Source organism: Chelmon rostratus, chromosome 19 (assembly GCF_017976325.1).
Source record: "Chelmon rostratus isolate fCheRos1 chromosome 19, fCheRos1.pri, whole genome shotgun sequence".
NCBI classification, from domain to species: Eukaryota; Metazoa; Chordata; class Actinopteri; order Chaetodontiformes; family Chaetodontidae; genus Chelmon; species Chelmon rostratus.
In genome coordinates this window covers 7,731,392-7,756,298 of record NC_055676.1, presented here as the reverse complement: position 1 = coordinate 7,756,298, position 24,907 = coordinate 7,731,392, and the positions used below count along the sequence as shown (strand labels likewise).

The window sequence follows — 24,907 nt, the reverse complement described above, 5'->3', positions numbered from 1 at the left end:
AGATTACTGATGTGTGCAATAACTGAGTAGGTACAACAATTACAACGCAATTCACATTACAAATCACATTACTGCAGAACAAGAAGAAATAGAACTGTAAATCTCTGCTTTTATTCTGAGAGCAAGGCGACTGTACCGGAAGTCATTAGAACGAGCTGTACCCTTCCGTAAAGCAAAGCATTCTGATAGTTGTAGTCCTGAGCAGACCATGGAGGGAAATAAGCATAATAAGATGAATGGAAAAGACCCAAATACAGTAAGAACCTTGTACAACGGACAAAACAAAACAAAAAGAAAACATTTATTTTGTTATCTGGGGTAAAATATACAATGTGACCACACAGCAATGTAAAAAAAAATTCACAGGGACCTAATATGAGCTAGGCATCCGATGTGGCTTATTCTAGTGAAAATGTTGGGAAGGTATCACATTTGTTTCATCTATAATATTTAATCCATTGTCACAGTGCATTTAACATTGACTGAATGGGTTGGAAGCAACACACAGTAACCTGCACCAACTTTCACTAGGATTGTCTATTTTTTTTCTTTAAAAAAGCCATAAGCCATAAGAATAAAATGCTACATTATACAAAAAAAGTCAATATGCAGGGGCTTTAATGGCTCTGAAACATCTTGGACGTTCCTGGAAAAGGTGCCCTGACAATGAATAGCTGCTACCAAAATCTTTATCTAGCATGGCTACATGTCGAGAGTTGCCTTTGCATTTTCATGCCTGCATACCTGGTACATACTGGAATGACTTTACACTACTGTTGCTGTAGAAACGTCTTGAAATGCAGTGAGCATGTTAGCATTTTTCTATTAGCATTTAGCTCAAAACCCCGAACACCTGCTGAACAGCTGCTGTTCACTGTGTCTGGATGTTAGTGACTATCAAAAGTAAAGCTAAACAAACTTAAAACGAATAAAACCTCCCACCTGAAAAACATTTTTGAATAGAGAAATCAGAAAATAGGGATTGCTTATTTAACTGCTACTTATCTTCATAGTGTGCTTCGTTTTACTGTCACAAAGCTTCAGCATACAGTCACACTTTCTACAAACAACAAAAAAGCTGGGATGTCTTACATTCCATACAACCGATTATTGGTTTGACTTTTCAAGAATAAAGATTACATTCAGACCTCCTGTGTAGAGCCAATGTCACCGCAGAAGGATTATTTTTAAGGCAAGACAGGTGAATATAATTTAAACTAATAGATATTACCATGAAACTTCCCCAATTGATTATTTACATAGAGACAATTATTTTTAACAAGTTTTCTGAAATGTGAAGGTATTATCTCATATGCACTATAGGCACTATTTTGCATCAGTTTCAAGAACAGAAATCTGAACATTGGGTAAAGCCAGGTTAAACATTCTAGTTTCATTTTGTTGACATATTCAAGTCAAAGGATTTTCTACAGGGAATTTTGGATATCTATTCAATAAATGTTAAGTTTCATGAAATAAAATTAATAACTAAATGTGTAAATTCTGTTTTTTCCCCCACGAGTCTAAAAGAAGACATGTTATACAAGCAAAATAGCCCAAAATCCAGTGCATTAAAAAACTGATGATTTCATCTGCAGTGTCTCCCATTAAACCTACAGAGTAGTCAGGCAGTATTTGGTCAGTGGTGTGTTTTTCATTGTGTTGGCTCTGAACTCAAGTTGGTGAACTGTTCCTACTGTTCATCCTTGTGGACATCCTTGAATAAACCTCAGATTCAGATCCAGAGTGCTGGAGTACAGAGGCAACAAAAAAAGAATTACTGTCTTTCTGTTTTGTGACTGCACTGTATGTTGTTGCAGTATCTAGATGGTGCTTTCACTGCCTCCTTTCTTCTTTCCATCACGAGCTCGGAGCAAGATGAAGACCAGGACTGCTGCCAGCAGGAGGACAAAAAGAAAGACAAGCGTTCCCCATGCTCCCGGAGTCAGCGCCTTCCTCAGGCCCACTCTCTCTGCCGGCAGCAAATTGCTCAAACTGAGCATGTAGCCCAGAGCCCACCCCACTGAGGCGTCCCCTGCCTGGAGGATCAGCAACACATTATTACTGCAAGTTAGTGGAAAATGGGTCTTTATTTTCTATGCATTTGCAAAAAAACATTGAGGATATATGTTTTTGTAAGTGGTGAAGGTCTCACCTTCTTCTGGAAGGAAATGCGTGGGAACGACGTCTCATCGAAGCTGTATCCTCTCAACATGAGAATCTTAACAAACACAGAGGAGGCACAGTAATCCTGCAAACGAGACTTTTGCTCTGGAGCAAGAATCAGCATCTGGAACATAAACCAAGACTGTGTTCAAATGTTGGAATACAATAAAGAAATGAAGAAAAAGAAAAAATGATGCTTGCCCATCCAAATGTATTTAGGGGGATCACCAAAGTAGGAGTCGCCCTCTGAATGGTATTACAAAATTTCATCACAATCAAATCAAATAGGCTTTAGGGCATTCAATCGTTCGCAACCGGACCTCGTCAGTTTGTCTTGGAAGACAGATGGTTTGAAAGAGGGGTAAGAGAAGCCATCTACGTCAAGGTTGAAAAACCATCTCTGAACAGAGGGGGAGGTCTGAGACACCACCTATCTCCCACATACAATGCTGTCCTTTCATCTCTCCCAAAGAGATTCAAAGGTTTAGCCTCTGAAAACAAACAACAAAGCCATTCACACATGGCTCAAGGAGCCTCCCAATGACAACAATGGGACACTAACGAGGCTAACGGCTGTCGTTGACACCAAAGGGTTGCACCCCACCCCGCCTTAATGGGGCGATCGTTTGCCTCACAATAGAGTGATACCATTCTTGTTTTTGTGGATTGGTCTCACTCAGGGGATAAATACTTGAACCTAACATCATTGCATTGGACTAGAGCTGTCCTATCTAGTCTGGTTGCGTACGAACTGATGAAGCCTGCTCGGATGAGAGGCGAAACGTCTTCTAAGACAAACTGACGAGGTCCGGTTGCGAACGATTGAATGCCCTAAAGCTTACAATGACCTGGATGAATGAGAATATCAAATCAAATAGCTGTTCAAATATTTCAGTCTGGACCAAAGTGGTGAACTGAGTGACATTGCTTGCAGTGTTTTATTAAATTTAACGATTCATACAGAAAAAAAGGAGATGTACCTATTAATTGCCTACCTCTTATTTTTATTGTGACACACTGCCTACTGCCTTTGACTGAAAGTGGTCATTAAACTGAAATTCAAAATGTGTAACTACGAGGTAATATGACAAGAAGACAAATTTGCAAATGGAGTGAATAAAAAGCACTCCACACATGCACAAACACATGAGATATTATCCATCAAAAGAACACAAATAAAAAAAAAGAGCATTACTTGATTGAAAGTCATCATGCACACAGTTTTGGCTGCCTCCTCCAGTTGTGCAGGAGTGTTCACAGTGATACCAGTGATTCGCTGCAGGAAGGCGTGAATGTAGAAGAATGCAGAGAACGCCTGATAACACAGAAAGAGGACAGAACACAAAACTCAGACTTGGCAGATTAGTGATACATGGAAAACAGTTACTCATATAACAGAATGACACACAAACAGTGTCTGCAGCTTAAGTTTCTGTGTTTTTCTTCGCACATGGAGGCCATGTCAAGCTTATTCTACTGTAGCCTATTGTTAAAATCTCTAAGCTAAGCTACATCTAGAAAAAGTCATGTGCGGTTTTTGTGTTCAATTCTGCTCTTTAGTTACAGTAATTTCTACATCATTACAAAGCTAAACTAATAAATAAATGTTCCACTTCAGTATATATCTATCCACTCATTCATTCACTCATGTACTGTACTTTTCTTCCACTACATCTCAGAAAAAAAGCTGTAGTTTGTTCTTCACTACATTGACCTGACAGTAGTTTGGATGGGAAATGGGATATTATAAATACTCATATAGATATAAACTCATCTACATTACACAAAGAAGTTTCAGTTTAAACAATAACACTGCATTTTAATCAGTTTTTTTTTATATTTTTGTTACAGCTGTGAATAAATACAACTTCGAAAATTGCTGAAAAGGATGGTTCCTTAGTTTTATCTTGATAGTTATGGACATTTTGCAAGGCTGAATGCAGGACTCATGTGGAATATTTTATACTGTGGTGTTGCTACTTTCACTGAAGGACAGATGTCACATTGACGTTTAGTCTGATCATAGGTTTCCATTTAAATTTAGCAAGATTAGATCAGTGCTGATGATATTTTACATAGCATGTTTTACATTTTTGTTTGAGTGCTATACAGTAATGTAGGCTATGTATATAATCTCTGAAATACTGTTGTGAAAATAGCAAAAAATGATGACCTTTGTAAGCACTACTACACTCTGTACCCCTGGTGTACAGGCTGACCTTTAGTCTATATTGCCAGTGTGAATAACCTCTTTGTGTTATCCTTTCCCTCTAGCCATCCTTACCACGAAGCTACCGCTGACATTTGGCTGGAAGACTTTATCGAAGGAGCACTGGGAGAAGGGGCAGCCGTCGAAGGAGAAGATCTCAGACACGTTGCCCACACAGTGCTCATAATTTCCGCTGCCTTGTACTGTCAGAGAGGCCTGGGGGTCGTATGAGCTGGGTTTGTACTTTGCCGTGCACGGAGAGTTGAATATACTGTTCAACTTTAAAGTTCTGCTGTGGCCTGCAGGGTAGCAGGGGTGAGTGACTGAGCCAGAGTCACCCTGAGACTGAGAGACAGAGAGAGAGAGAGTGTGTGATATGACACATTCCATTAACAAACCCATTCAATATACTATCATAATTATTCTATATACATAGTTACACTACCTTCAGTATATGAACCAGCAGCCTCTTGAGGACCTGGTCCTGGCCATAGCACAGGAAGCTGTGTGTGTACAGAGAGTACTCCTGGCCATAAAGATGCAGCTTTATCATGTCGTTTGTGTCCTCTATTTCCTCCTGAGTGGCAAATGTTATCTGGGTGGACGCCCCGCCGAAATCAAGTGCTCCCACCGTGGGCCTGCCGGGGCTGAACCAGTGCCCCACAAAACCATACTGCAAAGAAATAATAAGGGAAACAGTACAAGAAGATAATGGGCTAATTCCTGTCCATTTCCATTCCTACACATTGCTTAATAAGGGGCAGAGGAAGAAATTCATTGGCTCAAACTTCCCTGGTCGACCCACACATTCATCTCCATTAACAAGCTGATAATGGGCGGTCACCTCTGGCATCAGAGCAAACACTGATACATACACTTAAAGCAGCCACTAGGTGCCATCAGTCACCCACTATATCAGCTTTAAAGAGGCAAACACCTCCAGGCAGATCATCTTTGCAATAATTCAGTGCAAAAGCAAGACAGTTTTTTTTTTAAATGAATTACTTAATGGGAAAACATTTTTCAAAAAAAAAAAGGTTTTACACATATTACAGACACAAGTGAAGTTGCTGCTCCCCCCCTCCAAACAGTGCACATATTTTGACAGAGGGGGGCAGTAATAGACAAACAGATGGACAGACAGACAGACAAACAGTCCAGACATACAGAGAGACGGTGAACAGTCGGGTAGATGAAGCAAAAGATGGATGGAGTCAGAGAAAATGAAAGTGAGGAAAGATAAATACAATAAAGACAGAGATGGGAAACAATGGTTGCAGTGACAAATACATGAATAAAAATACGAAAAATACTGTAGAAAAACAATAAAAATAATGATAATAGTTACAATAATTACAGACTAATAAAACTAAAATTAACAACTAAAGCACTGATGATGATATTAATTGAAGAAGAAAAACAATTCCAACAGTAGTACTAATAATAATAATAATGATGTTATACAGCCCTGATTCCACAGAAGTTGGGACACTGTGTAAAACATTAATAAAAACAGAACACAGTTACAATTACACAATTACAAATGAACTACGTTTTAAAGGTCTCTACATAAACAACTGTATGGAAAGCGATGCATTTTGTGACATTTGTGCAATTGATCAGGGATTGTTGTGTAATGGACTAGATGATATGAAGTCATGCGTTTTAAGGTATGAGTGTATTCGTTTGTATGTGTGTAGGAGGGTAGTAGAAAGATAATGAGTCATAAACGGTGTCCAGGTTTTTTCAAACTGTGTGGTTTGGTGCTGATGTCAAATTCTTTCCATGGAAATATGTGCTTTCCGCTCATTTCTAAATGAGCCATTGTTTGACTTTAGAGTTGATTCAGATTAAAATTCTGGCAGCCTGGCGACTAGAAAAGAACACATCATACAGGCCACGGTACCTTAATGAAGTTCTCCAACAGATAGTTGACGGTGACCCAGCCGTACGCCCCCTCCTCCTGACCGCTCAGTATAGCCGCCCCCTGGTAGCTGAAGGGGTAGGACTGGATTTTGTGGCCCACTTCCCGCAGAATCTGAACCGACTGCTCCGGGCTGGAGATACTGGTCGGGAGAAAGAAGACTCGTCCCAATTAGACATCACTAACTGGCATTTTAGTGATGTAAACAGTATTTGTTCCTTCCTTTCTGCATTTTTATCTTTTAATCTGTAAATATATATTTAACTATTGAATTGTGTAATCTAAATCATCAAAAGACCTGAGCAACAGACAGCACTGAAGGAAGAGATGGAGAGAGTGTTATCAGCAGTTAAATAAGTTCATTTATACTCATTGTATGGAGCTACATCAGTGTCATAACGAGATAAAACAGGCAGGCTGTCGCCTCTCGCTCAAACTGCTGCATTTGGACACGTTTGCTCTGAGCGAAAGATTTACATATTCCCTCCGACGGAGCGACTGGGCAGATGTTTTCTGCTGCATGTTTGCATGGAGTCATTCCTCACCAACCGTGCTCTCATTTGATAATCGATCATCGAACTTTTATAAGCAGGGAAATGGAAGCGCATCAGCTTTCAGTAGTTTGTCACTTTCGTGTGCTTGAGGACAGGCAATAAATGTTTGTATTCCTTCATTTAAATAAAGACACAATGAGCACCTACATCTTCTAAATCTACAGGTGCTCTTTATGCAAAACATGTAAATGTGTAATACAAGATAAGATATACGAGTCAAGAACATGTCTGTGTAACTCCTGTGAGTCCAGATGTCTGCATATTCAGTGGAAATACTTTCTCTTCCACTGCACTATGTATATGGCCAAATTAATTCTGTGTTTACCTTAACTAACTATGTAGTTAATATTGCAGTTAGCAAGCTAGATTTTGGTAACACCTGCTAGGTTAAACCCAGATAGCTAGCCTATGCTTTGTATTCATTCTTAATGCTGGTTTTACATTGTGTAAGGTAAATAATCTGGTTCATCAAAACATTTTATCGTAGATGAAATTTTTGGTTTTATTATTATCATACTGTATGAAAGGATAGGCATAGGACAGTCATAGAACTAGGCCAGATTTAAGGCACTGTGTGTGACAGAAAACAAAATCACATGTAAACACCGCAAAATAAACACACACACACACTGACTCACTGCAGAAGCCTCATGCCAGCGGTGGCTCCCAGGTACACAGGTGTGACATGGTGCCGTTCTTTGGGGATGGCCTTCACCGCCTGGTCAAGACACGCCTCTAAGCTCTGCCCTGCTGCTCCCTGTTGGCCCGCGTAGCTCGAGATTCCTCCTCCTGCCAGAGGTGAACAGGATAAAACAAACAAACACCTGATTACATTATGGACATGCAGAGTCTTGTTCTCGTGTGAGCAGGAAACAGCGTTAGCTGCCAACAAGCACATGCGTCGTGATGTAAAGAGATCACACCCAACAAAAACATACACTGCATGATAATCTCCTAACAACTGTGGGTGACCTTTGAAAATAGATCAAACACTGTGGATCTGGGCTGCTTTTCTTGACTCAAACTGAAAAACCAACTTGAAGAACACCATATTAGTTAGTCCTTACCGCTACCAGAAGTCCATGATAACAGATTTGGGAAGAAAGCAAATGAGAAATTAATTTAGGAGATCTTGCAGCACTTCAGTTGTCTAATTTTACTTTTTAGGAGTTTGCAGCTGTATCTTTCTCAGACATCCACCTAAATACAAAGTTCACTTTTGACTTCTGACATTTCTTTCAATTATGAAACATGACAATGTAAACAGCGTGCTCATGACTTATTGGGGGGAAAAGCGTTTGTTTATCTAAGTCAAGAAACATAAAAACCCTGGCAGGAGTGGAAAAGCACAGAGTTCGACTCTGACTCACTTGCCCGGTTGTGCTGCGATGATCATCGATTCATTGGAAACAATCGGCACGATTTCACATTCAACCCACAGATGAACGTGCAAAGGAAAAGAACTTAGAACTTACAGTTTCAAAGTAAACTAAACATACGGTACAGTGTTATAAAATGAGGAGAGGAGTGGTCACATCCACCTTCCAGGTGTTATTTCACCATCACCATCAACACTATTGATTTCCATTCATTGCCTTGAACAACAGATTTCATCAGTCATAATTAGGACTTGATGTTGGATCTTGGAACAGTAATTACAGTTGGATAACGTAATAATTTCCAAAGAAACCAGAAAGGTATTGAAGTATCTACCTCCCCATCTGCCGAGATGTATGCTCAGTATGTTTCAAATGCTCACACTTCCAACATAATTGCAGTTAAACCTACCTGAGCCAAGAAAATGCCAAAAGGTCTGTAAAAACCTTCTGGACCACTCCTGCAGCTTTGCAATCACTTATTTCCCTTCATTCTTCAGGCAGTATGTATCCTCTGTATGCTCCAAACACCCTTATTATCAAAATATTTAAATTTGTAGCTGTGTGGTTAGCTGCTTAACGTTAGCTTGCTAATGGTTGTCGTTAGCAGCAGGCAGCTAACTGCGATAGCGTCAAACAGAGGCCGCATTTTGGTAAAAAATATGACCGCCTGGACCATACTAAGCGTAAGAATGAACAGATAATGTTGCAGCAGTGGTTTGAAACATTTCCATGCATGTTTTGTACTTGTGTTTTTCAACAGTGAGTCTTAGTTGAAGTCAGAAAGTGTTAGCTATGAGGCGCTGAAGCTCTCCGCCTCCCAGAGCCACGTCTCAGGACAGAGCTTTGGTGGAGAGCATGCTGACACTTACCCTGAACGTGACATTCACCGTGCTGGGTGACCACGCCTGTGCCATTCTGCTTGTCCGCCGGCCACTTGTACATATACAGAGCCGTGTGCGAAGATCCAGCATCCAGAACAATCCCGTACTACAGAGAGCAAAAGCCAGAATAAAAACGGGGGGGGGGGGGGGGGCAGCTGAGCACTTCCAAAAGATAACTGAGCTGACAGCTTTGAAAAGTCCAGTTGACGAGATAGAGGAACATGAAAGAGTTTGCACCCAGGCTGCGTGACCTGAATTTTGGCTTCTAGATGGTTAACTGATAATGTCAGTCTTCAAAGACAGCCTTCTGGGTGTTATATTACACAAGTGCACATATGTAAGTGGGAGACAGACGCTGATTGCATTGTATTTTTACTATGTGTGAAGGTGCCTTTAATATTGCACAAGTTCATCTTTGTGCTTTCTGATTTGACTTAAAGGAAGAAAATTAGGGGAAATAAATGTTATTTCACACATTAACTGTGTTATTCCTCTATGGCTTGAAAAAAGCTCCAGTTCTTTTTTTGTGTACAAGAACATGTTAGAGGGATTTAACTCAGTCTGCTTATCCTCAAAAGAAAAAGTTCAGCCAAAGCTGACAAACTTTTTTTTTACTTATTCATATTCATCATTGGCTGCTGGCTACATGCAAAAAATGCATAGATGTATATCATATATGTGTCATGTGCAGTCTTCATCCTAACACTTTATTACCAAATGAGGAACCTAAAATGAGTACACTCTGATTTATTTCCTGCTTTTAAATAGAGATGTTTGTCATAACTGACGGGACAGTTTTATATTCTGAGCATGTTTTCTCACCATTTATCTGAAGCTTAGAAAATACTTCCTCAAATTCCATGGTCTCCTCACTGTGCTGAAAAACCTGTTGCCCTGACAGCACTTCCACTTTCAACACAATGTGGAATAAAATATGACTGCAACCGCTTTCAAAGGAAACACTCACAATGTGTAGAAATCCAACCATGCAAGAAGGTATGTGAGTGAGGGACCACACACACACACACACACACACACACACACACACACACATAAATCCATGCGCAAAAATAGATGCACTGCTCATTCCTCCTCACTCCGCATTTGCAAACACTAAACTTCTCAAATCAGTACAACAGGTGACCAGTAACATCATGTGGGAGTGTGTCTCGTTATTTCTCATAACATATTCTCATTACTGCTGTGCAGTCAGTTGTGAGGACTCGCTCCAACACTTGCCAAAAAGACAGAGGAGCTCTAATGATCTGCTTTGTCCTTTCATTTGATAAACTATGAGAGCTGTTGCACTTTCCCTGAAAAATATAAGAAAAACCCTTTTGTGTCCTTTTTTGAGACTGGTCGACAGCATTGTTACTGAGTGAAAGGGCGGCTACATTATACTAGAAAAGGAACCATGGGATATTTAGCCGGTAGCACAAAAACGAGGGAGCAGAGTGAACAGAAGCTGGAGCTGATCTGTGCAGCGATCCTGCTCTGAATGCCTCAAAGTTGAGTTTTTTTCTGAATTATTATCTATAAAGCTAAAGAAGTATAATACAAAAAAAGCTTTTACAACGATATTTTTTCCATCAGTAGGAAACAAATAGTCTTTGACTGTCTTGATCCTCAGGCCAGCAGAACCTGTTGCTTATTTGTTTGGTTGCACCTGAATTTCAGTTTTAATTGTGGCATCCTGATTTGGTGATCTGCAGATGTCTAGGTTAGATCAAAAGTGGCTGATGTTTCATGAGGACACTGTCTCCTGGCTTCAGCAAAGGTAGATCTGTCACCTCGTTCCTGTGGTTGTAGTAGTATGCTTATCTCTGCTTGGTGGATGCATCTTCTTGCCTGATTTCTTCCTTGTCCAAACATTTTCGGTCTAAGGTCTCAGGCAGGGCGGGTAAAGCTGCCCGAACTTTCTGACCCATCAGCAGCTTTGCAGCACTGACTCCGGTAGAGGAAGAAGGCGTGACCCTGTACGGTAATTGTTCTGTAGATTCAATTTAAAAATGGTCGACCAGCCTCATTACCTGGAGCTGGAGGTCTGTGGCTCTGTGGTCTTTGATACGTTGCATCCCCTGTGGTGTAGCTTGGATGTAGCTCAGGATTGAGTCTATATGTGAAGCTTCATCTCATCCCCGAAACTTTGAACTGGACCTCCATGAAGGGCATCAGCTACTGCTCAAGTCTTTCCTGGTGTGGACACAGCCTCTGCATTAAAGCGCATACGTCTCATCAGCAGCCTCTGGCATCTTACTGTCATGGTCTTTACTATTCATTAAGGATACCAGGGGCTTGTAGTCAGTGATGATTTTAAAGCTGTCAAGTCCAAACAAGTATTTCTAATAGTGTTTGCAGGCCCAAACCCTAGCCAAGCACTCTTTGCATCCCTGAGTCTCCTGGAGCAGCATTTAGAAGTAGTAGTAGTACCCCAGTGGCCTGATGGCATCATAGAAGGAGAGTACAGGCCATGCAGTTGACTGTTCCAAGAAACCGCTTGAGCTCTGATATGTTTTGAGGTTGTGGGAGGTCGTGTCTCCGGCCATTCTCATCAAAGAAGAGCCCCAGGATGCAAATCTGCTCAATTTTAGACCGGCTGCCTTGATCCCTTTTAGTACCTCCTTCAGACATCCGTCATGGATCTCCTCAGTTTTCCATGAACCAGGATGTCATGCATATGGACTTGTGTTTCTTCCCGCCGCTGTAAGGTTTTTGCCATTTTTCACCAGAAGATTTCTGGCATACTTGTTATCACAAATGGGAGTTGACAGGAGGCACACCTCCCAAAGGGGTTGATGACAGTGGTTAATTTGTGGATATCCTCGTACAGGAAGGAATCCACTGCTGGCATGTGATCAACACTTTAGAGCCAACTTTTCCTACTTCACTGCACGATTAAGTTTCCTTACATCTGCTCAGCGCCAGACCTCTTTACTGTTTCAGAATTGGGACCATGTCTCCTTCTCAGTGATGTCCTCCTCCTCCTCCAACTAGCTCCTTCTTTACAAGAGGCATCCTCTCTGTTTAGCTTGGTGGCTGTACTGAGGCTCAAACATCTTTGCTTCAACTATGACCAAATATTCTGTTTTTTTTTGCAAAATAGGCTAAAGTGATCTCAAAGGCATCACAGTGCAATCTAAGATCTACATTAAAGCAAAGCCATAGTGAGAGTGTAAAGTACACATGACAAACATAATGGCATGAAGTAGATAAATTATGCTAAACCAGAGCAGGAATTTGGCAGTTATTGGACTGTATTTTGTTTGCTTGTTTGTTTGTTTGTTTGTTTACAGTCTCCTGGACACTGTAATAATTCACAGATAGATACAGTATTAATTTGACTGGCATGTTATTTTATCTCGTCAGTCCTGGCCTTCCATATTATATTCATGACACTGAAGATAAGAGAGGATGCAGCTGTGAAACTTTAACGGGGAAAAACGAAGCAGAGTCATCCAAGAGTTAATGTCACAGAATCCTCCAGCGCCACAGATTCCTGCGTAACACCTTGCGCTCCCAGTGCGCGCCCCACAGCTTTGGTTACCAACAAGTTAACACGCCGACAAGCACCGATCCAAAAATACCCGACGGAGCCGACCTTACCATGAACCCCGGAGCCTCCTGGACGTCTTCAGTGGGGACAGTCAGCAGCAGGATCGCAACAAGTGCGAACACCAGCAGCGCGATGGGGACGACAGGATGAGCGGCGCGCTGAGCCATGAAGGGAAAGTGAGAAGTGCGGCTCCGCTCTGCGCCCGCTGGAAATTTGAGCGCTCACTTAATAGCGGCCAAGTGGGAGAAGTGGGTGATGGCTTCCCGCTGGCCGGACGTTATCATAGCCCGCCTGTAGTTCACGCTTCACCTGCTGCCTGCCTCCTGTTTTACATTTCACTTGAGCAAGCAAAGCCTGACCTGAATTTATGTCCCGAGCGCAGCCAAGTCCTCCTCCATGCGCTCCTCGGTCAGTGAGTGAATGCAGCTCCAAGGCGACTGGTGCCATGGAGGGAAAAATGTTCTTAGGATGGCCAGAGCTGGTGGAGAAACTGCAGCTCATTCCCATTCAGCGGCCATTTAGGTTGGGTGTAATCTCCACCTAACCTTATATAAGAGAGTGAGAGAGAAAAGCACATGAGCCATAATTATCAATGGGAAAAGCAAGGTGTGGTCTGAGCTGGCCCAGGTCCAGGTTATAGGCTGTTGGACTGAAGAGCTTCAGAGCTGCTTGTTGTTTTTGTCCAGCATTTGCATGTGAATGGGTGCAGCTTAAAACCTGACTTGCAAATGTCTGAGTGGAGCATGGAAATGAAGTTTCCACTACAGGCCTATACTTTTTCTGGGCTTTTTTAAAGTCTATTTTTGCTGAAATCCTGTTAACAGGGCATCTAAATTTAGCGGAATATATAATGAGTTATTTTGAAGGCGCTTCTGAACATTGCACTTGTGCTGTTCTTCATGTTCTCACTAAGGTCACTCATTTTTTATTTCTGTATCCTTCACAATATGCTAGATATTGCAACAACAGACATTATACATTGAGCTAAGGCATCTGGGTTTATGGACTGTGTCTTCTGGAAGGCCTGAGATGTAAAATAGCTCAGCGTTATCAAACTGCCTGCCATCCAGTGAGTGAACAATGAAGCAGCTAGTAATAAAAAATGGGTCTTAATCTTTATGTGAAGTGGAAACTTACTGCAGAGCAGAGAGGAGGAAGACAACGGTAAGAAGTACAACCTTTTTTGGGTCAGAGCCACCCTGATCCATTATACAGGTCCCTTACCCCCACCCCCAAAATAAAATATAGACAAATATAAACAGTTTTTCCTGAATATTCAATGATGATTATTATTTTGTGTTATTTCATCAGAAAAGCATGTGAAATAATAGATTTGATTTTCTGATATTATCATTCATCACTACAGTAAATTTCCCAGGGAGCAAATGTGAATAGAAATGTGTTTTATTCTATATTTATACGTGATGGATTCACCCTTGTTGTCATGAAAATAAGGTGAATAATCCACAATGCACAAATTGACATAAAGTGTACAAATATATTGACCCCGTTATAAATAGGCCACTTTCATGCAAGACATTCTGACATGTCACAGTAAGAAAATAACAGGTAAAACCTAAAACGAATCAAGGCAAGCAAGAGTGTCCATTAAGGAAAAGTAGGTCTTACGTGCAGTGGTCCAGCGGTGAAGCAGCAGTGCATGATGGATATTTTTAACTACGTTCCTGCTCCCTAACAGTCATCTTGCATAAGACAATATGAGGATGTCCTTAAAAGAGAAATAGACTACATCAAAGCAACAGTGATAATACGTTTTGTGTAGCACTTCTCAAAGACAAGCCTTCCAAGTGCAACATAATGCAAAATGAGAAAACATGACAAAAGACAAAGGTCTAAATTAGACTTCAAGTGATTAGAAGCTCCATTAATTCAACTCCTTTAAGATTAGGATTGGATCAATGTGCATGGGGGGCCAGATTTCTGAACTCAGCGGCTCTATAGAGCATGTAGTCAGGATAATATCTTGTTGTTGTGGTTCTGCAGACTGCCTTTGGACTGTATGGTTGACTCCTAACTCCACTTACCAACCCTTCACATTAAACTATAAGCAGCAATTTAGAGCAATCAAGCTCAGACAATGGGAGCGTTTGTGACCTGCCCAGCAGGCTGGTGAACTTTACTGAAGCAGCTAAGAGACAGATGTTTGCCATAATAACATTTTATTTTAGCTACTGGTGTGTCAGATACGTGTTTCTGTGAGTGTTTGTGCCCTGCTCATACAAAACTGCTTTAAAAACCTGGAAGAAACAAACTTAATGCATCATAAAATGAAGAAGATCAACATGCAGTTAAAAGAACAGATTTTAATACAGTAAGTTAATATTATGTCCTTTGCAATGGCTTGAGCAACAGCATTGCATCTGACATATGATGTTTTGTTTGGTCCAGACAGAAGCATCTTGAAAACCAGATTTCCATGAAATCCTCCAGCCTATCATGATCCACATGAATCCATTACCTGAGATGCTGAACAAAGGAAAAACTTCCTGCTGAACATATCAATACTGTCATTGCAGGCATTTTAGCATGCCTGACATTAGCATTTAGCTTAAAGCCCCACAATGCCTACAGCTCATAGTGACACTGACGTGGCTAACTCTTGGTCTTGTTAACAAAGACATCTGGTGATATAGTTTATGTCCCTTCCGTATATTGTACCATGTTATGCTAAAAGCAAACTGCCAAGTCTGACCGCATCAAGGGTGTTTCCCCGAAACCTCTGAAAATGTTATAACTACAGACACAGTGAGGGCTGAAGACACTGATCCAAAATCAACACACATGCATTTTTCCAAACAACCGTCACATGGACAGGCTAATGAAATTACTTTTCCAATAGCTGAACATACCCAGCAGAACACAGCGGCAACAGTCACTGTCACAGTCAGTACAATCTTTAATTAAATTTGGAAGTGTCGTCATTAATTAGATCATGGCTGTCATTGTTAATTAATGGCACGCCTTGTAGGAGCAGAGGTGGGTCACAGCATATTGTCAGGTGAGACATTAGTTCTGCGCTCTGCCTTGATGACAGCTGACGCTCTGTCAGAGAGATTAATGTGACTCTGAGTGCTGATTGGTCCCCATAGGAAGATGTGATTTATAGCTGAAGATTGATTTATAACCACTAAATTTCCTCATTTTCAATCTAATATTTACAATTTTTCTGTTGTTGTAGTGAGTTTTAACCTACATGCAAACTCCTATTTACTGTCAGTGACAATTTAAAGTAGTTGATCAGGACAGTTAAAAATTAGTTGAACTTTGCTGAACTCTTTTACAGTGAATGTCCTGAAGATGGGTTTGCTGAAGCCTGATTCACTTGATCAGCTTTGCCATCATGTTCATGTATTAGGAAAGAGCAGATTCAGTAAAACTCAACACGTAGTTGTAAAAGCATTTCAGACCTTATAAGACTTTGTCTCTCTGAGGACGGACAAACCCTGACAGACAATCCAACCCAACAGACCATGTTACTAATAACATTAACAGAGGCTCAGCTTTATTCAAGTGTCCCTGAAATATCTCAACAACTAATAGTGCCGATAACACCTGAAAATGAGGCAGCTAAATGGAATTCAGCCATGATTGAAACTCTCTTTCTGATTCTTTTATTAACAAATGTTTTTTTTCTGTGTTTCTTTGTTTATTCTTTGATAGATATGCTTTTCGTCTTGTGGGTTCATTGTGTGCTTACATTCTTTGGAACTGTAAAGCCTTTGAAAAGCTCAAAATAGCAGTTGTGCAAGTGCTATTCTACAAACATGTTACTCACACACTCCCAACGTGCAGTGATGAAAAATCATTTGTGTAGAAATGATGAGCTAAATAATCCATTCATCAGTCTGAAGAAAACTGATTGGCAACAATTTTGGTTATTGATAATTCAAATCATTTATCTAGAACAATGTCAAACAGCTTCTCTGTGAGCAGTTCTTGTTTTTTTTTTCTGATTTAAATCATTGTTCATTGAATGTCTTTTGGTTTTGGACTGTTGGTTGGAAAAAAAAAACGCTATTTGGAGGACATCACTGTGGCCACTGGGAAACTGTGTGACATTTTTCTGTATTTCCTGACATTTCATATACAATTGAGTGAATAATACAAAAGTAAACAAATTAAATGATAATGTAGGTAACTGTTAGTTGCAGGCCTAAAAAATAATAAAATAACAGGATTGTAAGACTCTGCAATGTAAGTATATTTTATTTACAGTGGTATAAACAAGATGAGTCAATGCAAGATCTTTACTGGAAAAGGTAAGAAAAACAACAGTGTGTGTGTGTGTGTGTGTGTGTGTGTGTGTGTGTGTAACTATAGTTAAAAACATTCTCAGCCGCAGTCGTAATACAAGCGCAGTGCAGTCTCCTCGACCCTATCTACACTGACCCAGACTCTATTTACAGTTCATTCAACAAAAGTGCTCTACACAGTTCAGCTGACTGTACACAGCAACAACAGGCATCCAAAAACAAAGCACTGATAGAAACACGTAAGCATGCATAGGCCGGAATGAGAACATGATCAGAAACAAACTCTTCAGGTTCAAGTTTGGAAACCAAATTCTGTTAGCAGTTTTCTTTGAAAGTGTCATTATTTCTCTTATAAAGACTTTGCAGATACGATTGTTTTTCTAATAAAGTAAGATGACATAGAGATGAAATTAGACAGTTTGGGAGACCCCTCAGCATAAAGTGCTATGCAGTGCCAGACACCCGAGAGGGTGTGAAAGTCTTTTCGACAAACAGCAGTGGTTTCTCAGCTCCAGAAAATGGGAAACGGCCTGTTTTCGCATCTAACCAAGACCTGCACACAAGCTCGCAAGCCGAGCCACGCTTTCAATTCACTCAGGTTCCTTCATGTAAAAGTTCCCCGGTGCTGCGCAGGGAGGAAGTTTTGCATGAAACGCCGAGCGTTGGTTGGGTGAAAAACCTGGCCCTTTGATGCAACCCCTTGGAGACTGGAAATGAGAAAGACTGCGGTGGCAGGAGAGAGGAAGAGAGAGAGGGCATCCCCAAGCGCAACATGGCTTACGGCTGAGTGTCTCAAACATGTTTGGGTGTAAAAACACCAGCCTTACTGAACGGTTTCATCAGACTGCAAATGAATCTGTGTGTTCTGATATTCACCTGCTTATCTCTGGCTATAAATAGTAGCAAAGCTAGAGTTCTTACTAGAAATAAAACATGCATTTGGCAGATTAGTACAAAATTAGAGGGGAGAAAGATAAAATACAGAATCTGGTATACAGCTTTCAAAATAACAGTGATCCATTTCATCATTCACATACGCAAAGCTCTTATTCATATACAAGCACACACATGCTTCCATCATCTTCACAGAGACAAGGTTAGTCCTATGCTCATCATTAGTGCCTTGATTAGTGCTTCTAAATGAAACAAACATCATCTAAAAACCTTTAAAGTGTAGCCAAAAACACAGGTAGTTCCTGTTAAAAAATACTTGATATCCATTGAAGCTTACAGTACATCTTGTATTGCAGTATATGTCATTAAGAAAAACTAAATATTACTATGGTTTCTAAGCCCTAATTGGAAGTGATATGTCGTGTACAGTACTTGCACCAAAACTAGTTTATCCACTTACTTAACCAAACTAAACCTGGCTTGCAAAGTTATACAGCTGGTCAGGAATTTTGAAAGTAGTCAACATCAAACATTAAGTAAATTTCTGTGAGGAAAAGGACAAAAACAAGGTTAAATAAGTTAGCTAATAGCATACAGAAGGAAAAGATTGTATATGTGAGTCAGATGGGCTCTTCTGTGCATGCTCAGGGACCCTACAAACATCTAACGCCAGGTAATCCCGGCTTTAAGAAAAGGTGCAAGTTCAGTGTTTTTCAGCCACTTCTTCAGCAGGCAGTTTCCTCGAAAGCTCCGTTGGCAGGCGGTGAAATGAAAGCTTCGGCTTCGACAGCGAAGGGAACGAGGAGATGGGCTCCCCCGTCCTGTCCCCTCCACTCCCTCCTTCGTCACGTTTCCTCTCTCCTCTGGGAGCGAGCGTCAGTGCCTCCCTCTCTTTACACCACAGTGCTGACAGACGGGTCAGACAAGTTGAGTTGGCCCGTGATGTCAGTGGGTGGGTACTGCTGCAGAGGTGAAGAGAAACGGGGGGGAAGGAGGAAGGGAGACACAGAACAGCATGTCACTTCTTGACAAAAGCAGCATTCAACAGCTTATTTTTTGTAACCTTAGAATAATCATCTAAACATCCATTTTTTGAAATTATTTTAAGAACACCTGTGCTTCATTTCTGCAGAAATGTAGAAGCAGGAGGGTTCTCTAACCCCTCCCAGGCACACCTCAGTTTTGTAGTTTTTGTTGAGTGTGTTTCGTTGGATTTTTGTAAAGCAGTCTGGTCGTGCCTGAGGTGGGCTAGTCGGGAGCAGACGTAAGGTCCTGAGTTTAGACAACAGCACATTTGAATCAGACATCATTTATTTTTTTGGGTGATCATCCCCTGGGTGAAACGGACAGCTCATTTATCTCCCCACAGTCGTTTGTACGCATGCAGACAGGCGGCTTCTCTAATTTTAGCAGCTCTGCAGGAGAAGATGAATTTTAGGCTGATTTCAAAGTGCTGTTGTGTGAGACTCTTAGCGTCCAGCCCCCGCTTCACTGTGCTTCTTTTAAAGCGGAGTGCGTTGAATTATAGGCGTCTACAGTGCTGAGAGGGGAAACAGGATCCCGATTCCATGCAGGGGCTTGGTTTCTATGGCAACATGGATTTCGCTTTTGACTGAGTCTTTTGAGTGTGTGGAGAGACAGCAGTAAGCCATATTGCTACAATGCTGAGGCAGCTTTTTCTGCGACTGAGCAAAAATATAGAAACCTGGCAAAACAACAACTCGTTAAAACATTGTGAGTATTGTCAATTACATCATAGATAGAGGCTTGTGACATGCCTTTTTTTTTGTGGAGTAGCTTCATGTTTTGGAACACAGTTAGACTGAGCGAAGCAATAAACTCGTCTGCATTGTGCTGATTTCCAACATGCCAATCATAATCCTGACTCACAGCACTATATGTTAGAAAAAACTGTTTCATAACATCCAATGTGCAAGGAAACATGTTGTTTTGTTTGAATATTGTATTGCAAAACCAAAACAGGGAAGAGTCTTGCCTCGTAGTACCCATCTCGAATGTACTTTTTGCCTGTGTCAATTAAGCAAGGTCTTAGGATTTAAGTGCCTCTCGTTTCAAGCTGATAGAGCCAATACATTCAAGCGTATGAGCTTCAGAAGCTGTTATGATGCAACTGACATGCTGACAGATGGGGCAACATCCAGACTGAGTAGTAAAATGCTCAAGTTTCTAAATCGAGTCAGAGTGGATGTTCCTCATGCCCTTGACCCGCGAGTTGCATCATCATATGGCTTACAGCCCCCATTCGGGTCTCCTCATGTCTTGTACCTTGAGGGCCTGCTAACAGCGCACCCTACTGGGGTCAAGTGAACCAGCAAAAGAGAGACACTTCACTGACATCACAACCACAGTTAATGGTTAGAAAGCTACTTATTCAGTACAGCTACAGTGATTCTTCTTAATATATGGCACAGCTACAAAGATTATCTCTACGTCTTCTAATGTTACTACGGCTATGACAGTTACAGTCATTGGCATGCTTGCAGAGGGAGAGAGGAGCAGTGTGGCATGTGGGTGAGGGACACTGACACTCAAGTCCATTGATATCCATTAATATAAAAGAAGAACATTTATATAAAATCAAAATAAAGGTCAAAGACTGAGGATGGCAGATCTTTCAATTGGAGCATCTTTTTAAAATTACACTAAATCCTGTTTTATTTTTCCACTTTGAACCATTTGTTTCCCCACTCGGGCTCCAAAACCAGCCTCCGAACCCTCACACAGACATTTTAACAACGGCGATCCCACTCTTCTTCTCTTCAAACGAGACCAATTCTATTGAGAAACCTCCAGGGGAGAGTAAAGGTGGTTTGGTTCAATGCAGAAACATCCACAAAATCAAAGAAAAAAAAAAAAAAAAAAAAAAAAAGACAGTTAAAACAAGAGAAAGAGAGAAAGACAGGAGATCAAATTAAAATACACAAAACCCTTTTTTACTTTGTGGCCCCTTAGCTTCCATAGGCTACGTCTCCCCTGAGAAACACATTCAAAACACAGTGTTAGTACAGCAGCCTTTCCGTGGAGGTGTCTGTGCTATCTCCAGGGATTATTGCTGGTTCTTTTAGAGTCTCAGGCCAGATTTGGTCAGCGACCAGCTATGTCTGGCAGAGCAGCTGGCCACAAATGACTGCGGGTCACTGGTTTTGTCAGAGCACTCCAAGCTTGTGGAGTACAACCTCCCAACTGCAACGAGCAGGATTGAACTGAACTGTGAAAGAATGGAGAAAGCCTGACACTCTCATTGTGCCGCGACAAAGGAGTCAAGCCGAGATATAGAAAAGGTGCAAAAAAGGGAATTAGAGAAAAAAAAGAATAGCTTGTATTTGTAACACAGTGAGAGTCTAAGGCTTCACAGATTTTGTAGCCCATCAAAACAATAATTAAAACATAAAAGAAGATTGTCTTCACCACCTGAAAATATACCCTGAAAGAGGCATGCACCACAAGGACACTGAAAAATCAACAAGAATTATGACAAAGAAAATATGACAAAGCAAAAAGTAAATTGATTAATAGAAATCCATGAGCGTAATCCTGAAATAGACGTGTTGATAAATAGGACAAGACATTAGTTTTCTTCCCAGGACGACCGGCCGTCACAACCACCTTGGAAATGGATTTTGGAAAAATGACACAACACCAGCGCATGCTTTTCAAACCAAAAGCAAACCAACAGCGGCTGAAACCCAAACAGAGGAAGTGCGGGCAGGATTGGTTCAAAGAAGCGATGGAAGTACAAAGGATCAAGCAGTCAAAAACGACAGGACACCAACAGAAATATATAAAAAACACACACACAGTACACACACACCACAACAGCACCAAAAAAGTACACCATCGCCAGAATCCACGTCCAAACCAGAGGCAGGGAGGAAGAGCAGCCCAAGACAAAACACCACTGGCAGACTGCTTGCTTTTGTCACACGCCACTAATCCCATCAAAACCCCCAAAAATCCTGGACACACGGGAAGCCCCTTCCCCAAATTCAGAGCCCAGCTCCTGGCCTGGCCTGACCTGAGTTCCTGCACTGACACCCTCCGGCCTGCAGAGAGCCTACAGATGCTAAATGGCGATGGCTGATCGATGGTGAACGGACAGACACGTGGCAGAGGCCGCGGAGCCGTGTGGAAATGGGTGAGTGGGATATGGCGCTGTCTCGCGGTCAGATATGGAGATGTGGGAAGAGAGGACAGAGAAAGAGAAAGGAGAGGGGTGAAAGCAGAGACAGAGGAGGAGAGGCGGAAAGAGAGGGAAGAATAAACAAGGGAAGATGTTGCTTCTTCGTCTCCTTACCGTGTCTTTGGAGGACCTACGTCTCTTGATGCTGGAGGCCAGGGTGGTACTGATGGACCTAAAAGAGGCTTTCTTTTTGGGGTCGGGCTCTGCTCTACCACTTTTCCTATCCTAAAATAAATATATGTAGAAACATTATTCATGTTCTCTGGCTGGGGTGATAACCGTGGTTTCAGTCTCACCCACTCTCTCTTTCCCACCGCCACCCACCACCCCAATAAAATTACCTTACTTTATATTGTCTAAATAGAGGGAGGGTCCTTGTGAGCAAGACTAGAGCATTTGGAAATGTAAAATGCGCAAAGAGGGAGAAAGAAAGGGATAAAGCCTGTTAGATGTGAGAGTGGAAAATAGTCTGTTCAGTCTGATATGAGGGCATTCGTCTACACTTTAGGCGACATTATCACAGCGGGACTACACAAGATGGCACAGTAGTCCTCTAGAAATGTGCTGACACATTCACTTGGCCCCTAGAAATGCATTGGAATGAGTGATGACTAGTAAAGATGTCAGTGGTTGTGATACCTACTTCTTTAACCATCTAAAATATGCAGCCTGTACACTCGCTGTTGCCTGAGCACACACTTACTCAACACACAAGGGATCTTAAATGAACGGATCAGCTGAACAGTTTACCAAATGAGATCATGAAATATCTAGAATCTACTCGGTACTCGGTTCTGACGCTGGTCAGAGCTCTGGAAAACATTTAGAAAAGCAGTCCTGTCAAAAAAATAAATAAGAAAGTAGAAAAAAGAAGCAGTTTTAACCATATCCTTACAAGATGGTGGGACAATTTGGTGCCCTCCCTCCCTCATACCATCAGAGTGCCCCACAGCTACTCTCAGCACAATAACTGGGTGTTTGTGTGCAAAAAAAACTCATATTAAGGTATTCTTACATCCTGAGTCTCTAGAGAGGAAGAGGGCTGCATAGGGGGAGAAAAGAAAAATAAAATAAATTTCCATCCACTTGATCGTTATTACTTTAAAGAAGCTCCTTAAGCAAAAGCCAAGGGAACCAAAAAGGGCGGATATTTAAAAAAGAAAAAGAAAAAAAAAACTAGCAAAGCAAACATCCACATCCAAAGCCAGGCAGGTATAAAAAGTCAAGAAGCTACAGTATCAGAGGCCACTAAAATGCATATCAGAGGTAAAACAGCAGCGACAAAAGTCAGTAATTGAAGCCCATTGAAAGTCATTATACCTTAAAGTGGTATAATGGAAATTCACCCCACACACAAGGGAATGGGATGGAGTATGAGCTGGAGTGCTTAAGAAAAAAGAAGGTTTGAAAAGGAATGGTCACCTACTGTAGCTGCAAGAAATATTCCTCCTCTAAGTTAAAGTGCAAAACAGAAAAGATTCTGTGTGTGCTTGATATCATGATGATCTGAGCAGATGGATGCTAAAAGATGCTACTTCTAAAAAAATAAAGTCCTCTAAGGTGGATGTCGAGCAAAGTATAAGTGGAGGATGAGTGAGCAGTTGCAGGGAGGGAGGCCCTTTGGGCGGGCGGGGCAGTGTGGTGTGAATTTCAACATGCCAAAAGGTTTTATGGATGGAGAGAGGGATAAAGGGGGGGGAAACATAGAATAAGTAAACACAAAACAAATAGCATGACGAGTCAATCCTGGCCAGCACTGGCCCCGCAGTACATCCTTTTTCATCAGGTCACATGACTAGGCACTTTCAGGGCACAATTGTACCACCCTTCACCCCGCCAACCGGCGCTTTTCTCTCAACCCCATAATGAAGTGATATCAGGTGGCCTGGAGGATAGATGAGAGCTGGCAGAGAAGTGATTGGTGCATGATATCACTCAATTTTTTTTTTTTTTTTTTTTTTTTGCAGGTAGCAAAAATGAAATCTTTTTCCTGTTGGAAGATGACATCTCATGTTAGTAAATGGAGAAAGTCAGCCTGTGTGACAAGAGAGTCTAACTGTAAGCTTCAGGAAAAATCAATGCCCAAGTGACGTTGGTGCTTTACTTTCCCCCATTTCTTACACGTCTGAGGCTGCAGGAGTGCAGCCTGGCCGCTCTGAGCCCTGATGAGGTGCTGCGTGTGCACAGTCCCGGCCATGCATCGCATGCTGGACCGTCAGATGAAGCGTGGCATGGGACTCGCACCGTGTACAGCGGCCGCTTGTTTCTTGCCGGAAACAGAAGCGAGCTGCCACGGTGCATCATCATTATACACCATTATCATCATCTTCATCATCATCATCATCATCATCATCACGCAACAGGGTTTCTGACACTTTGTTTTCATCCCAGACTGACACCAGTTTCAGTCTTGTTCAGACATTGCACTTCTGAGTAACATCTGTTTTAAAAGGGAAAGCCAGACATGTAGCCTCTCAGTGATGTAGTGGTCAACACACTGGGTCAGCTATCAGCACCAGTGATCACACACAAATCAGTGAACATGTAGAGATATAAATCTGTATGATGTAAATTTATAGAACACATTATCAGTAGTAGCATTAAGACCAGGTTGCAGAACAAGTAGCCCATGCAAATATAAAACACACATAGCCTATACAGTTCATACCAGCCCAGTATAATTGCCAGTATTACTGTAGCTCATTACAGACAAATCAGTATATTGGCATCAGCATCCATGATCAGAGGCAAGTAAAAAGAAATCATAGTTGAGGGTACAGGGTGCATTTTTATTGCGCAAATGGTCAGACTTTCATATGTATTTGAATTTCAGTTGAATTTAGATTTGTAATTTCCAGCCAAATATATTGTT

The 24,907-nt window shown here is 41.4% G+C and overlaps 2 protein-coding genes across 4 annotated transcripts in view; both read right to left on the bottom strand.

Annotated features, from left to right (window-relative positions):
* Positions 1-31: 31 nt before the first annotated feature.
* On the bottom strand, positions 32-12,954 carry LOC121623032 (ectonucleoside triphosphate diphosphohydrolase 2). The gene is made up of 9 exons (XM_041960152.1): positions 12,717-12,954; positions 9,102-9,219; positions 7,492-7,642; positions 6,282-6,441; positions 4,821-5,048; positions 4,451-4,720; positions 3,362-3,481; positions 2,156-2,290; positions 32-2,039 (listed from the first exon to the last, which is right to left on the bottom strand). The coding sequence occupies exons 1-9, from the start codon at positions 12,831-12,833 to the stop codon at positions 1,824-1,826; spliced, it is 1,515 nt and encodes a 504-aa protein (XP_041816086.1). The 5' UTR covers positions 12,834-12,954; the 3' UTR covers positions 32-1,823.
* A 3,952-nt stretch (positions 12,955-16,906) lies between these two features.
* The window catches only part of grin1a (glutamate receptor, ionotropic, N-methyl D-aspartate 1a), a 31,904-nt gene continuing 23,903 nt past the window's right edge, over positions 16,907-24,907 (bottom strand). For 2 of the 3 annotated variants that reach the window (XM_041959888.1, XM_041959889.1), the window contains one exon: positions 16,907-18,796. In XM_041959888.1, coding sequence (XP_041815822.1) covers positions 18,728-18,796 — 69 coding nt within the window. In that variant the 3' untranslated portion in view covers positions 16,907-18,727. Of the gene's footprint in view, positions 18,797-22,149; positions 22,261-24,907 lie in introns of all 3 variants that reach the window. The other variant, XM_041959887.1, reaches the window with a different exon arrangement.

Excerpts from the sequence above, each read along its gene's own strand:
- LOC121623032 (XM_041960152.1), bottom strand. The coding sequence starts at position 12,833 with ATGGCTCAGCGCGCCGCTCATCCTGTCGTCCCCATCGCGCTGCTGGTG. Across the intron at positions 4,721-4,820 it reads TGCTGGTTCATATACTGAAG|TCTCAGGGTGACTCTGGCTC; the intron begins GTAGTGTAACTA and ends TCTGTCTCTCAG. Across the intron at positions 2,040-2,155 it reads GCATTTCCTTCCAGAAGAAG|GCAGGGGACGCCTCAGTGGG; the intron begins GTGAGACCTTCA and ends CTGATCCTCCAG.